This window comes from Oryzias latipes, chromosome 13 (genome assembly GCF_002234675.1).
Source record: "Oryzias latipes chromosome 13, ASM223467v1".
Taxonomy (NCBI): Eukaryota; Metazoa; Chordata; class Actinopteri; order Beloniformes; family Adrianichthyidae; genus Oryzias; species Oryzias latipes.
Window position 1 is genome coordinate 25229809 of NC_019871.2, and position 16086 is coordinate 25245894.

At 39.4% G+C, this 16086-nt stretch overlaps 1 protein-coding gene and 1 long non-coding RNA gene across 2 annotated transcripts; one reads left to right on the forward strand and one right to left on the reverse strand.

The window, feature by feature from the left end:
• The first annotated feature begins 7223 nt into the window (after positions 1-7223).
• LOC111948466 lies at positions 7224-9052 on the forward strand. The gene is made up of 3 exons (XR_002874484.1): positions 7224-7381; positions 8105-8299; positions 8391-9052. It is a non-coding gene; the product is annotated as an uncharacterized LOC111948466 (long non-coding RNA).
• Positions 9053-9139: 87 nt separating this feature from the next.
• Positions 9140-10576, reverse strand: LOC111948465. The gene is made up of 2 exons (XM_023961735.1): positions 10339-10576; positions 9140-10067 (listed from the first exon to the last, which is right to left on the reverse strand). Exons 1-2 carry the CDS (start codon positions 10483-10485, stop codon positions 9306-9308), a joined length of 909 nt encoding a protein of 302 aa, XP_023817503.1. The 5' UTR covers positions 10486-10576; the 3' UTR covers positions 9140-9305.
• Between the last annotated feature and the right edge of the window lie 5510 nt (positions 10577-16086).

Here is a 16086-nt window from a genome sequence, read left to right on the forward strand (position 1 = left end):
CACCTTAGTATGCAGTGTAGTAATGGTATAAAACTGCAGATAACAGGCATTTCCAAGTAATAAAGCTTTGCATGTACCTTTTCTATTCACATTTAAATCTTTCTGTTGCGTTATCAGGATCTCTCCTTAGATTGGTATAACCGGCTGCAGATGAATTTACAGTACAGACAATTTCTTGCCTGTACAACTGCACAACAGCAGTGCAGACAAGAAACTGTAGGATCCATTTATTCAAAGAGGTTAAAGCAATGATTGTTGTGTTGTGCAGTGAAACGTGTCACAAAAATACCTCAACCTAAAGCTATTGTTGGCTAGTTGTAGGAACATTAAAGTGGAGATATGGGTGGGGGGTCTTTTTGTCCCTTGCCCAGGACATTTCATGTCAGCATGAATGTTAAACTGAAATACTTTTCTTCCTCTTGTCTCTAACCTGCTTTTGATTATTCACACAAACCATCAGGATTATCACTTCAGAAGATTTTATCATGCACATTGATAATCAGACTCTCTGGCCTCAAGTTTTTAAAACCGTTTAAATTGAATCAATTCAGTTCAACAAGTCAGTTTGCCCACGCACCACAGGAATCCCACTCTTAACCTCATCATCACTCACACTCTGTCTGCAGGTGTGACGTCTGCTGAGTGTGTGGGCAGATCAATCCTGTGCTTTTTTTTTGTTTTACAACTAAAGCTTTAATTCAACATGAATTAGAGAAAGCAAACACTATGAGATAAAAAACCTTAAATAACCAAAAAATGTCAGCCTTTTTGTGTTTTTTGTCATAATAACCCTCAATAGTCAATTATAGGAACTCTGAAAAAAGTTGCCGATTAAAACAGAATATTTATTTGGATATAAATGCATATGGTACACAAAAAAAGGATTTCTGATTTGAATTATTCCAAACAAGTAGTCTTACTTCTCCTAAAACTCAACAAGAAATGTGAACAAAACCAAAAATAAAACAATCCTCACATCGTCATCTGCAGAAGGTTATACTTAAAATAAGGAGAGATCTTGATAATCCAATTGAAAGATTTATATGTAAATAGAAAATGTACATATATAGGTATATCTTTGGCGAGTTTGGGCTTGTGAGGTCTTGCATGCAGGGTTATGACCTCTGACAATAATCAATAAACCCCCGAATCCAGACGCAGATGTTGGTTGAGGCCAGACAGAGGCAAGGCATCATGCCAGGTGGAGAAGGGCGGCAGAAAACATCTGGAAGGTGAAAAAACAAACATCTATGAATTTAAAGGCAAGAATATGATTTGGATTGGCTAAGAAGAAATGTGGGCACTCTAACTAAAGCTTAAGAGTGAAGACAGGTAGAGTGACGTAATCAACAATCCAGCATACCTGGAAAAGAGGTAAATCTTCCTTAGAGAAAATAGACCAAAGCTTCTGAACATGCTATCGCTCAGCTGGCACTGACCTTATGAAAGGTTGAAACATCAATAAGGTTCCTTTGATGAAACAGAGGTATGCAAAATCTATTCTGAGTTGCACTGAGAGTGCTCTTCAAAACTGATGAAGAAAAGCAACAAATGTCTTATAAAAATCCAGGAAAGCCCCTGGTACCACCCAATGCAACACTGCTGTAATACCCTAGTCATTTCACCAGGTAAAAACACAGTGGCTTGTTGCTAAAACAAGTCATTTACTCCAAACTAAAAATGTCATAAATTTACAACACAATCTAACAAACCTGCAGTCTTCATTGTTTGCTTTTTAGTTGGATGCCCATGCAAAACACTGGCCCCTTCTAACTTCTGTGGAAATAAATGGGCTTCAAAAGTAATTTTTTATTTTCTACTTTTGCATGAAGGCTCCTTTTCTGTTTGTAAATGATGGAGGCTTTTAAGTACAACCCAAGAGTTGTGGCAATCTCTCATCTGGTTTGATTTATGCTGTCTTTAGTTTGAAAATATAAGTTATTGAGAACAGGGGCTTCATTTAAAATATCGTCTCAAAATTCTCTGTTGCATGCCCTTTTTTATATTTGGGCATGCAAGCCTCTAAAAGCATTTTCTCCATCGTATTTTCTGTCTTCATTCTCTTCTCTATAATCAGATTTAATTCTAATCCAGTAATCCTCCTGCAGCTTAATCTGCATTTACGGTCATTTGTGGACTTTGTTTACTCAAGCACATCTGTTTTTTAGTATTACTTTAGCTTACGTTGATTGTAACAGTGGTGCCGAGTCAGGAACGCACTTTGTTTCTAGATTGCTTTGCTCAGCTAATGTAGAGGTTGTCAAATTGAGCAACGAGTAGGTACTGGATTTTACGATAGGTGGTTTCTATTAAAGGGAGGCTGGTCCATAATTCTTTTTACATACCCATTCAGTGACAGCTGAATATCATTTATCATGACGGTGCTATCAGGGGACGGGGTTTGCAGATGGACCAAACTGCTGAACTTCTGCCCACTCGCTGCAGGCTTTACTGCCATCTGAGCCTCCCCTGATCGATGGGCAGGTACTGTGGGGAATCGCTCAAAGTTTGAAAAGAGTTTCAGCCGCCTCCAAACCCCTGTGGGAGCCACACAGAGCCTCTGTGCGCTTTTCCCATCCTTATGTATCTGAGTATTCTGAATTTGGGGCCAGTAGGCATCGGAACAAGAAAAGGGGTGCAATCTGGATATCTTTTAGACTTTGAAGAAAGAGGTAAATTCAGACATGTTGTCTTTTCCCAACCCCAAAGCAAAAGCAAAAAAGGCAGCAAAAAAAATACATTTCTTGATTTTCATTAGAAACTTTTAAATCCCCAAACACAATAAAATGTATTAATGCTATTTTTGTATATTAACTCAACAAGGAGTGGAGTTTTTGGCCCGAGATCCTCATCAAAACAGCACATTCAGCCTTCTCAAAATTTGTTTCACTATTTAGGAATCCTCTCTTAAATCATTTTAACTCTTAATATATTTAAGACAATATCATCTGAATATGATGTCCCATTATGTCTCTCTTCACTTACATTGCATTTAGGTGCTAACTTTATTGCAGTCTGCTTCATGGTGGTGAAGCACTACACTGTGGTGTAGTGGTTAGCACCCTCGTGTCAAACCCCAGCTGGGTCCTTCCCTTTGTGGAATTTGTATGTGTTCCCCAGTCCTTAGCATGTGTGGCTTTTTTCTGGGAACCTTGGCTTCCTTCCACAGGTTAGCTTCATTAACAATTCTAAATTGTCCCTACACGTGAAGGTAAGCAGGGTTGTGTGGCCCAGGGACAGACTGATGACCTGCCCAGGGTGTACCCTGCCATCACCCTAAGGAAGCTGGGATAAACTCCATGACCTCTGAAAGGTTTCAGCAGATTTGCAGGATGGAGGGGTAATTAGAGGCATGGTCTGCAGAACTAATTTTGGGTCTTTGTTTTGGGCTGTTGCACCCCTTTGTCATTTATTTTAAAATGTTCTTTAAAGTAGACGGAATGTTTTTATGACGATAAAAATGAGTTTCTGAACCTTCCAATGTTAAACTGAATAAGAACAAGAACCAAGGCACCTTCTTCAAAATCAAACTTTAAAGATCCACTCCATTAAAAATGATTTTTTTTTGGTGTTTAACAAGTTCTTGTATCATTTTTCTCATGAAAAGCCTGTAGTTGTTACACACAAACAACAAGCAACAGGCCACAATCTCCCTGCTCCGTTCCATTCTGATGCATCCACTTGCAGAAAATTTGATCATAATGTTATGTTGGGAATGTGAGGGGCTGTAAACTAGCGGGAGAGAGTATAAACAAAGGCATGATGGGAAATGACCCCTCATTTCCCATCCACAAATCAGAAGTAATATTTCTAATGAACACCTGTCGCTCTGCAGAAGAAGTTTTTTTTTTTTTTATGTTGAATTAAAACAGCCTAATAATAACTAAAAGACCACTGAGAACGCTCTGAAAATAGATAAAAAAATGATCGGAGTGGCACTTGAATTAACTTAAAATGATGTCATTGTTTTAAAATTCCTATAAAATCTGTGTGTTGCGTACCAGTGCAGCTAACACAGGTTTTGTTGCAAGCCTGGGATGATACTCCCCATTAATCTGCTGCGATTAAGCTGCCGGATCACTTACTTACTTGGTTGCATTGACCTACAAAGATACAGGGTCCCGTCTGCTGAAAAGGTCAAGCAAAGGATTCTGGACTCAATAGGCTATATGCACACTCACTTCCGCATTCCAAGTCGGCCAGCCAGGTTACATACGGCGTCGACGGCGCACATAGCGTCAATAGACCTTTTTCACACTTCCGCATTTTTCGACCGGAAATACGTCAATGACGTGTAAAACAACTTCCTGTTAGCGTAGCAGCAGATATGAAGAATGGCAGAGTCGAAGAGTTGCAGTCTCTGTTGCGTTCCAGGCTGTTCGTCTTCCAACCAAAAACAGCCTTACCTTTCATTTCATTATTTTCCTGTGGATCCAAACCTGAAACCCAAATGGATATAGGCGATCCGAAGAGATGAAGGGCATAGTTTTAATGTAAACACAGGTAGCACCCTCTGCTGCCGGCACTTACTAACTTCGCTCCGGGATTGTGGTGCGGCTGCGTCGTTCGTCGCCTGAAGAGTGGTGTTGCCCCGAGTATTTTCCCTTGGAACAACTTTACTGATCCTTTGAGAAGGGAGTCAGAATATGACAGAACCTCAAACGTCAGGCTATGCAGCTAAGCTGTGAAGATACTAGCGACATGGTGGCTAAGCTAAGACAGTAAAGATGGATCACGACTACGTGACACACCCACCTGCAGGTAAGGTTGTTCATAATGTGTTTGGTTAACGTTAGTCAACTATGTGTACCGTTATTGGATACATGCATTTCTACCTGAACAAATTAATATTTATAATAAAAGATGTTCATGCTCTCACCTATTTTAATTACATGTATTTAATCACTTTTGAGCATTTTGTCATTTTGTAATTTCCTTAACAAAAATAAATGAAATGTATTTGTAATTAAATACTTAACATACTTTTCAAAACATGATTACTGTGTTGTGTTGAAAGGTAGCATTAATATATTAAGACTGATTTTTAATTTCTTTATCTTCACAGGTGCTCTGGATGAGGCTTTGGATTACATCCATGACTTAGAAGCCAAGTTCCTTTGCTGGAGCCAGGAGACAATGTCATGGCGGACAAAAGTTCCTCGTTCAAGACCTCCTTACTGACACTGGATCTAAGATCATTATTCCACCTTTTAAGCTTTCAGCTCAATTCAGCAAGGAGGAAACAGAACAAACCGCAGCCATCACCCGCCTCAGAATTATGGTGGAAAGAGTGATCAGTAGGATAAAGTCCTTTCACATCAGGAACTCTCTGTGCCGCTCACACTGATGGGCAGTGTGAATCAGATCTGGCTTAACCGCCGTGTTTTGGCAAATTATCATGGACTTTTTTGTTTTGAAGAGTGAATTAATGTTTGGTATGTAAATAATGTATAATGTGCAAATAGTATGGAAAAATTTAGTGTTTCCACATATTCTTAAAATCTAATTAAATATAATTGTTATATTCGTAATATTTTTCTGTTGAAATGTGACTGACTACACAAAAAAATTAGATGAACAAATAAAACAATTTTGGTCAAAATTGTGCCTCGTTTAATTTTTTGGTATGCAAATAACATCAAACATTTACAATAAAAAATAACATTACAGATCAACAGTAAGACAGAAGGCTGAACTGATTGTTAAAGACAAGATAAGTGTAATTTAAGGTATGCATTCATGCATTTGCCACAATATATATCCAAGTTCTCTTTCATTCCATCTCAGAAACCCATCCAACACAACCATGAGAGGTTGGGGCTGCACCTGGCATAATCTGCTTCCAGATGCCATCATATGGATCTGGCTGTGGTCCTACACAAGAGAAACACAACACACAAAAGTTAGACATAAGTGCATAACTACATTTCAATTTAATTCATTATATCTGCTGTAACCATAATTTGGTTAGTCATAAGATTAAAAAAAAAAAAACTTAACTTGCTCACAAAGCAACAAAAAGTTAATCACCTGTATGCCTTGTACAGTGTGGACCTCTGACCGTCCCTGCCAACTGTTTTGGGTTTTTGCACCATCAGCTCACTAACCGGTTCAGGATGGATTCCCTTATAAGTAAAAGGCAGAAAGCAATTAAAGTCTGTAGTAACTACTTGGGGTGTTTTTATAATAATTTAGAGTTGTTATGGATACACATACGTTCTTAAAAAATAATGACAATATGATCACAAACCCACCTGTGCCATCTTTGCAAGCCACTCGTGCAGGCCAGGGGGGTGGAGCAGCCTGCAGACCCAGCTGTGAATAATGTGCGGTCTGGAACAGGATGGCAACTATGTGATTGCAAAATCTTTTAGCAGCCACACAACTGCAGACGAAAGCTTTCAGGTTGGCACTTTATGCGTCCAGTGATATCTAGACACAATAAATTATATAGGTTAAAATTAGGACATACTTATGTTGCTACATCAATGTTCAGAATGACATGAAACTATAACTGCCAATAGGGTGACCAGATTTGAGTTTGTAAAAAAGAGGAGTGAAGTGAATTTGTGAGATATTTCATCGAGAGTAATTGGTGTGCAGAGCTGCATACATGAAGCAAATATAATTACATTTCATCTATGTTCAATGTTATTTTATTATATAAGTATCAAAAGAGAGGACATGTCCAGGAAAAGAGGACTTCTGCTCACCATACTTTCAGAAAAATAATACTAGTAAGTGAAGAAAGTGCCGCAACCGCAGCAAAATGAACACGCATACGGGCAACTTAACATTTCTTATTTACAGCTTCACCAAATTTTTGGGTGTTATGTTAATCTCATGCCTTTTCACTTAAACATACACACAACATATTCACTGCGATGCCTTATATTACAAATTAATAACACCAGGATTTACAGTTGACGTAAACACACAGAGTTACCGGTGATGCGGCTATGGCTAAAGCTAGCTGAAGCTTACCTTGGTAATGGTGGATAAACTCTTCGTGGACGAATTTATATCCCATGTCCAATTTGTTTCCTTTAGTGGACGATTGCATCTTCACACTCTTCATCACATCGGTGCTGGTGAACTTCGGAACACAACTCAGGCTCTTCGAAAACACTCTAGGCTCTGCCATTCCTCCGCCAGCGAAGCACAAACCGGAACTAGGTTTACACGTTGATGACGTACTTCCGGTTTTTGCGAAAAAGGTCTATAACAACTATGGCATTTTTCACTCGGTCCCTTCAAGATGTCCCAAAGGTAACGGTCAACGACGTGAGTCGAATCATACAAAAGTTATGTCACACTTCGACAACCAAGAAAGAGAAGGGCTTCAAATTGTATGTGTCAAGCTACATCCACAATTTTGAAGGTAAGATCTGGACGAGTTCTGTGTTTACATGCCCATAGCATGCATGCTATCTAGTGCTAGCGCAGCAGGTGCAGCGTAGGCTATGTTTACTATTATGTGTCAATCACAGCCAATTTTCCTAACGCCTTTGTCAATGTCAGTTTCAAACAAGGATTCAAGCACAGGAGAGGTAACGATTAGGGCTGAGTGCTACAGATCTATGAGGAAAAGCCAAAAGCCTCACAGCTTAAGAGTAAGAGAAAGTTATACTGCAGGTTCAGCGCAGATTGGTTCATGGTTCATGAGACAGGTTACGTTTGGCAGATCAAAGTTTCTGTGAATCATTGCATCTAATAATGCTAAAGGTTATTTTAAAGACAAATTTCATTTACCATACCATAAATAACACTGGTGTGTTGGAATATTTATCGATATTTAAATATGTACGCTAATCACTGGGATTCACAGAAACTGAGTTCCGTTTTGTCACTGCATTGACACACGTTCTGTGTCCACTGTTGGGGATGATGAGTAAAGTGAGATAAATAATAATATAAATAATATTGTGGCTACAATTTTAGCTCATACAAATTGTTTAGTAGTTATTAATTGTTTTAGTAGTTAATAATTATATGTCGATGGTTCAAATTTGTTTGTTTTGTTAAACATTCTCACTGTACTCATGTATTCTCTTTTTAAAAAACTGCACTTTTATTCTATTATAACAGATTTGTGTATTTTCAGATTGTGCTTGGGGATGCCCGTCCTGTGCAGCTACAAAGCTGCCAGTGTACCTGTGTGGCAGGTACAGCTGTGTGTAATCATGTGGCAGCACTGTTGTACCAGACTGCACATTATTGCCAGCTTAGCATCACCTCTGTTCCCCCAACACACAGCTGCACAGAGACTGAACAGAAGTGGCATAAGCCAAGATCCATGGTAACTAATGTTTTTAACAGGGTACTTTTCTACTTAATTTTCTATTTATGGATGTTTGTGTTTATTGGAAACCTTTTTTGTTCAAATGCAGGGTGTTAAACCTGGTCTTGATGGGGTCATCACCTGATGGCATTGTGTACGATCCAAAGGGGCAGACAGTGTTTGGCCTTGTTGAAATTAAATGCCCCAATGTTGCAAGCTATGTTGACTGCCCATATATTAAGATCAGTGAGGGCACACACACATTAAGGAAATCTCATTCCTACTTTTGGCAAATCCAGGGCCAGATGTTGATTTCTGGTTTAGACTGGTGTGACTTTGTTGTCTACACACAGGAGGACATGTTTATTCAGAGGATTCCCAGAGACAATGAAATCACCAAAACAATGAAAGTAAAAATTGATTTTTTTTATTTTTATTGTTACCTCTTTGCTTCCCTAAATAATTAGATTCTGATTGCCTGTCACACTTCTTTATAGAGTGCTGTTAATTTCTCTTTTCTCCATTTCTCTTACTGGCAGTAACTCTTATTAGTTCAATCCATTTCAAAATATTTGTACATATATATTGATTCAAGTTTTTATATTTTTTCTTAATTGTATTACTATGTTTCTTGTTGTATTAATACTAATCTATTATTAAATTACATGTTACATGTTCTTCCGATTAATTTTTTTGATAATTGGTTACCTAAAAATATTATTTTATAACTGTTGTTTGTAAATTGGGAGCCCTAAATAAATGTTATTCAGTAAATAATTCACTGTGCATGAAAGTATTATTCTTATATTACAGATGGCTTAAAAGCATTGGTGAGGTAAAGTACATATAACATGCAAATAATTCAGTAGTTCTTTATTCAAAGAGTATGTGCAATGTACAGCAGTGCATACATAACATTAATTATAAAATTCAATTTATACAAAGTAATTTACAAAGGTACATTTAAAGAAAGTAGTTATACAAATGGTCATAGGTTATTAATTTTTATTTTTTTCTACTGCTGCTACTCTGGCTTCTTTGCCCAAGCCTTTACAAGAGGCCCGTTTTCATAGTTCGTCAGAAGACATGCAACAGTATACAGCTGATTAATGTTGCCAAAAAGCCGAAGTGGAATCTCTGTGTCAAAGAACTTGTGTTTCTTAACACGCCGTATGAAGCGCTCAACATGCACCCTGAGGGGTGCAATTGCTTGGGTCTCCCTGACCTCACAGGCAGACATCTGGGATCTTCCAGAGAGAAATGCTGGCCTATAAATCTTGCAAGGTACAAGGTCATCAACCAGAAAACCTCGGTCGACCATGATGGCCATTCCAGGTCTCAAAAGGGAGAGAATTCCAGACTCACGCGTGATCTGTTTGTCACTGATGGAACCAGCGTACAGTTGAGAAATAAATGTGACCGCCCCATGAGGAGCCACTCCAAGCAGCCCTTTGAGAGTACAGTGGGACTTGTATGCTGAGAACATTTCACTTTGGAGAAGAGGTGATGAAGGGCACTGGCACCTTAGCTCTGTGCAGTCCAGGATGACTGTAGTGTCTGCATAGTCCTTAAACTCAGCTGGCAGATGTGCCCTTATTTTCTCCTCTGGTATCCAGATCCTCACAGACCCTAGCACAGTGTACAGAAAGTTGCTCCATGTTGTAATGATCCGACTGACTGTGGACTGGTGGACTCCATACCGGTCAGCAAGATCACGCTGTTTTGAACCCAGTGCCAGGTAATTGAGAAACATGAACATCTCATCAATGGGCTGCAGGAAACGAGTCTGTTCAAAAGAAAAACAATTTGCGTTATGTTTCTCTCAACCTCTATTAGCCCTGATCTTTGTTAAAGGGATAGTTCACTTCAAAATGAAAATCATATACTCAGTGAATTTCTTTCTTTCTTCAAAATATCTTCCTTTGTGTTCAGCAGAAGAAAGAAATTCATACAGGTTTGAAACAACTTGAGGGTGAGTATATGATGACAGAATTTTAATTTTGAAGTGAACTATCCCTTTAAGTTTTATTGTATGGGCCATGTAAATAACTACTTACTACAGTGGAACTTGGCTCTGTAAAGGTGCCTCTCTGTGCTTGTGTCACACTGACCATATTTGGCAGTGATGGCTCTATTAAGGCCCAGAATCTCATCAGCAGGTCATAGGATGCAAATCTAAATAAATACAATTCAGATATAATCATTTAAATATTATATCAGTGTATACTATGATATTACTTGGAAGCATTTCAAATATACAACTCTGTTAGCCTTCCTCTCTCCCTCTCTCTCTCACACACACACACACACACACACACACACACACAACTATATCTGTTGTTGCAAAAGTAACGTTACTACAGAACAATCTGATATCTTACCTTGTGTAAAAACGTATGTCCTTGTCTGAGGCAGCAAAACGATGAATTCCAAAGCGCTGATTCATTGTCAGCTTCTCGACGTGTTCCCTCAGCTTGAGAATCTCATCTCTGAGAGACATGTTGTCATCAAGGGCTAAATCAACAACTGCAGGATCTGAAGCCGAAGCGTAGTCGTGGTCCATAGGGATATCAGCTTTCTCGCCTGCGTCGCCGTCATCCTCCGTCATCGGAGGCGGACGCTCTCTCCTCTCCCACACCCCCGGTCGTGAAGTGGGAAGGGTGAAATTGTTCCACTCAAACAGTGCTGGGACAGCTCCCTTGTTTAATAGCCGCCTCCCCGTCTCTGATAAGGGCTCACGAACATCATCCTTGTTTAAATGTCGGCTACATACTCGGGTATGGGGAGTAACTGTGAATTTGTCCCTCCGGATAGCTACAAGCCATTTTCGCCTGATTTCCGCGTCAGATGGAAATGTATGAAAACTAAGTAAACTGTTGTACTTGCTCGAAGCTTGACACAGAGGCACACAGCAATGCTCGGCTGTACTATAGATGGTTCGCTGAAATTTGAACGTTTTCTTACTAGTCATATTGTAGTTGCTGTTATATCGCTTTGTAAACAATCGCCTCAGCGCGAGCGGAAATGGCTTAGCAGGCTGAGATTTTAGCGGAAGTACGTCATCACCTCCGTGTGCATATAGCCTATTGTCAGTAATGGCTTTGGACACATAATACAGTGGCCCCGAGTAACTTTTCAAGGCCTTTAAATTAGCAGCGCAGCCCCACGCCATGATTCTCTTAAAAGAATTGCCTTTCAATGATGAGTGGACATGTTAAGTTATTCATCAGTGCCGCCCCACCAGTGCTGGCCCACAACAGCCCCAACAAAGCACTGACCACTTAATTCGCCCCAGCCAGTGCCAAGAGCATTTACCTAATTCAAGTGAGTCAATAGTGGCTGTTTGAGAGCTTTCTTTCCTCGCGGTGCTGGAATTATTGCTGATAAAGCTCTACTAGTGTTTATGGTTTCATTGCATTGAGTTGTTTGAATAGAAAAACTTTTTTTAAACAATGAAGAAGGAGAGTAGACCTTGATTATTTTCTGTTTTCAGTGTCTTCATGGAACATACACTCTGATTTACGCCTAAAAAAAAACTTTGAGGAGGAAAAATGATTGAGGAAAGGCTTGATTTGATGGGTTTTGTTGATTGTTGATGTTCTTTCATGACTTTTGCTTACAACCTTTGTCATGGGTGGATACAGGCTGTCTGCAGGTAAAAATTTTGGAAACCTGTTTGGGGCATTCAGGTGGCCTGCATGAAATTTTAAGGTTGTAGAACACTGTGTACCCGTAGGGTGAAAATGTTCATGCACATGTGTTTTCTACGTAATATGCAGTGGGTGACAGGACATAGTGAACACTTAAACAACACCCAAGGTTAAGCAAAGGTGATGTAGGTGAGACTCAAGCTGATTTTTCCTGTGTTTGACCCCCTAAAATCATTCGCACTGCGCAAGGAGCCTAATAGTGCTGTTCAAGTGATAGGTGTGCACTCCTTGCCCGCTCCTAGCATACAACCTGACTGTTGGTTAGTAAGGAGCCAGTGGTCGTACCTCCCTAAAGAACCAGAGTGTAGCACAAGTGCACTGTACAACAGCATCACCCATACGCCATATCCACCCATACAGCCATCTATTTTTTTCCCCTTTTTTCCCTTATGGACTCTGGACAGGTCGCCAGTCTGTCACAGGGCCACCCGCACACTTTAAGTGTGTGCAATTACAAATACTTCCCCAAACGCTAACCACACATACGACAATAGTACGTTCCATTTTCATGAAGTCCTTTAAGAATGGTCGTACCACCCTCAAAGGAATTGCAAGAAAAACCTGCACTCCCCTGAAGCTGCTGCTGCTCCTCTCTACAACCCAACCATACAGTAGGTCAGCCCATATGGGTGCATGCGACAAAGGCCTAAAGAAAGCACACAAGTAGATGAAGGACTGGTGTATGCTCAGAATAACTGTCGTACTTAATGATGAAAGTCGTTTGGAAGGTAGTCTTTCAGCTAAGATCAGAAACCTTTGTAAATGTATCCAGTAAGAATTTATCAGAATTGTGGTGTTTTTGTCACGAACTTTCCATTGTAGAAGAGAGCCTCAGCTCTGCATCAACATACTCCTTCTCTGCTATGAACAAGGGAACTGCATTTAGACCCAACAGCCCACATCCTTTTTTTTTTTTTTTGCACCAGTATGAATAATCACTACTAAAGTGCCAAGTGTGTATGGATATCAGCAGCTAAAAATATTCCCAACAGATGCACAACTCACCCTTCCTTGTTTCTTAAAATTGCAGAATACATGAGATTGCTTTTTAGTAAGACAGACCACTTCAGATAGGACAAATAGTTGTGACATTTATAATCCAGATTCTTCACAAATGTGAACCCTGTATTTGTAAAAGTGTAGGTTTTATGTGCCCTGCTGTTCAAACAGCACTTTAGTGACTGAGCTCCAATTGGACCCTGAGCAACAGGAAGTGGAAAGAAGAACCTAACAAGCCACTGGAGATGTCACATTCTCCTCTAGGGAACCATTAAACAGTTTCCATTTATTTATCCACACACCAAAAAAAATAAAAACGGGTGCAGCTACTTCTTGTTAATTGCCTACAGAAAACTATTGAGGTAGTTATGGAGCGGCACCGTACCAGGAGACTTCCCTTTTGCCAGTCCCTGTGGTTCTGTTCTGTGATGCATGCAGAAAGAAGGAGGTACATGCAGCTCCAATAGGCTGCTACTCTCCACACTTAGTGTGTTAAGTTAGTGGCCTCGGGGACCGAGCATGTGCAGTGAAGCTGCAGTGTCACGCGACGAGATCAGCTTGTTGCAGCCGGGAGGAGTTGCGTGCATGTGGAAAAAATGACAGCGACATCTGCAGATGGAAAGTGAAATTCGGGGATGTTGTTCAGGCCAAGCTGCTCGAAGGCGGATGCTGAATGGCACTGGCTCAGACAGCGCTAGATGCCTCCAGGGGACTGAGGTACTCCATTTTGTGGGGCGTAACTGACACCCATCGAGTACCATAAGTAAGCCCCAGGGAAGGGTAAGGTTAAACTGCCAAACAAAACACTAAAGCAGGCCATGTAATAGGCTTCTCACCTTGCGGACATCTCTGTCAAGCACACTGGAAGAAACCTCATTTGTTTAATAGCCTGCCGCTTCAACACCAGACATTTTGGGGCGATAAAACAGAAGGCAGTGACGATGAAAGCATAGCGGGGAAGGCAGAGAGGAGACGAAACACTTTCCTCACATTTGCTGGCGAGATGTGATTTCCAAATTGAGGATCTGTGTCAGCCATCTGGTGATGGAGACGAGCGGGGAACTTTGTCAGCATGCTACTTTCAATAATGCAAGCATGCATGCTGTCACTACATAATTGATCATTCAAGGGGAGATTTCTCTGAAATGTCAACTTCACTGAGTTCATCTGACAGTGATGTAAAAAAGGGCTTCCTCTTAACCGGGTGATGCCCTGTTCATGTGCTTTCCCAAACAGTGAAATGAACATTTGCTCTTTTTCTTTTTTTTTACAGCAAATGGAAAAAGGTTTAAATTTTACATACAGATGTTCCTGCCCTCAAATTATAGAACAACCTCACAAGCTACTTGCTTGTAACTCAAGCCTTACACCATTATCTTGTCTAACAAAGACTAACATTGTATTAAATCATTTAAACTTGATCTGTTTAGTCTCATTTCCTACAGATGAGTTCTTCCAGTTATGTTGGATCATAAAGCCTTTTTATTACAATTTTATATGTACTTTTCTCAAAGTCGAGGTTACCTTTAATAGAAAAAACAAAGTTTAAACTCCTGCTTTCTTGGGATCAAAAACTGCAAAAGCTTGCTCTTTTTAGACAACATGTGCGCCATTGCATTTTTTTAAAAATGTAAACGTTTTTCACCATCATTTAAAAATGTAATAGTCAAATGGTCTGCAACTTGGGACCCCGGAGCCACATCCGGCACTTTTTCATGGGCCTCCATTGTGGCTCTTTGTTTAAAGAAATATAAAAAGGTTTTTATTTTCTAAAAGTAAAAAAGTAAGTAGGTAATAAAGTAAAAAAAGAAAAACGTAAGTAAACTAACTCAAACTTTTTGAACTTATTCACAAACAGTTGAAGGACAGTATGTATCAGTCTGTGAGGCTCCTGACTACAGTACCCATAATGCTCCAACAATCTATCAAGTGGTGCGGCGTCAAAGTTTCCCAAAGCCCTGCTTAGATATTATATATTGAAATATTTCTGTTCCGTTTAGCCAAAAAAATCACTTTGAAATCACCTAGCATAACCAGAATTCATTTATAAGGTGCACGGGATTAAGGTGAATTTTTTATTTTTTTATGAACTCAAGGATGTTAAGTGTGCTTCATGGTTAGGAAAAAATGGTAAGGGGTTCCTTCAATAGCTTTGTTTTAATTTGAGCTTGTTATATTTCTGCCTCAGATGCACCACAAACAGTAAAATGAACTGTTTTTAATGTTATTACCACTTACATAATACTACCTACTGCTGCATGGAGGAGGTGATCCTGTGTGACACTGGGTGTCTTTTATTTTGAAAGGAATTTATGTGAACCTCTGTCAAAAGTTATAAACTATTTCATATTTCGGAAAAAGGTTGTTTTTTTGTTGTTTCATTTATGTTGAAAAAACTGATTTATATTTATGATTTGGGTAACAATAATATGAACACAAATGAGTGCTTTATTGTGCTAAAAGGTGAAATAAGACTTTGTGCAAATGCTTATATTAAAAGCCTTAAACAGCATAATTTAATAAAAAAAACCTTCCTTCCATCAGCACAGGACGCAAACAATAATAAGGAACGTATCTAATTAACATAGAACGTTTTTGCGGTGGGATTTCCAAGGTGGGAAAAACTGTTATGGACAGGAAAAATGAAGCTGCCAGACGCATCGTAGTGGTCGGCAGATTCATGCACCTTCCTCTGCGACGCTGCCCTTTACCAGTCTGCTACTATTGGGAAATGCAAATATTATGCGAGCTGCAACGCATGGAGATCAATCCGTTACTGCACACTTTGTAAGAAAGCCTCACAGTCCTGCTCGCCATGAAATGTTAAAGGTAATTCAAATGTCCTTTACCACTTTGCTACTGTACCTCTCTTTTAGAACAAGGAACCCAGTTGAACATTTATAAAAATGTAACTAAAGTGCAAAAGAGAAAAGGATTAAGCAGGTTCAGTCTATTTTGATGGAATCTTAAAGTTTTTTAAAGAAAAACAATGTCAAACAATAATGTGGTATAATATAATGTTTTTGAAAAAATAAAAAGGGAAAACTAAAACAAGACCTCTAAGAAACTAAACCATTTTTTTACAAGGACTTCCTG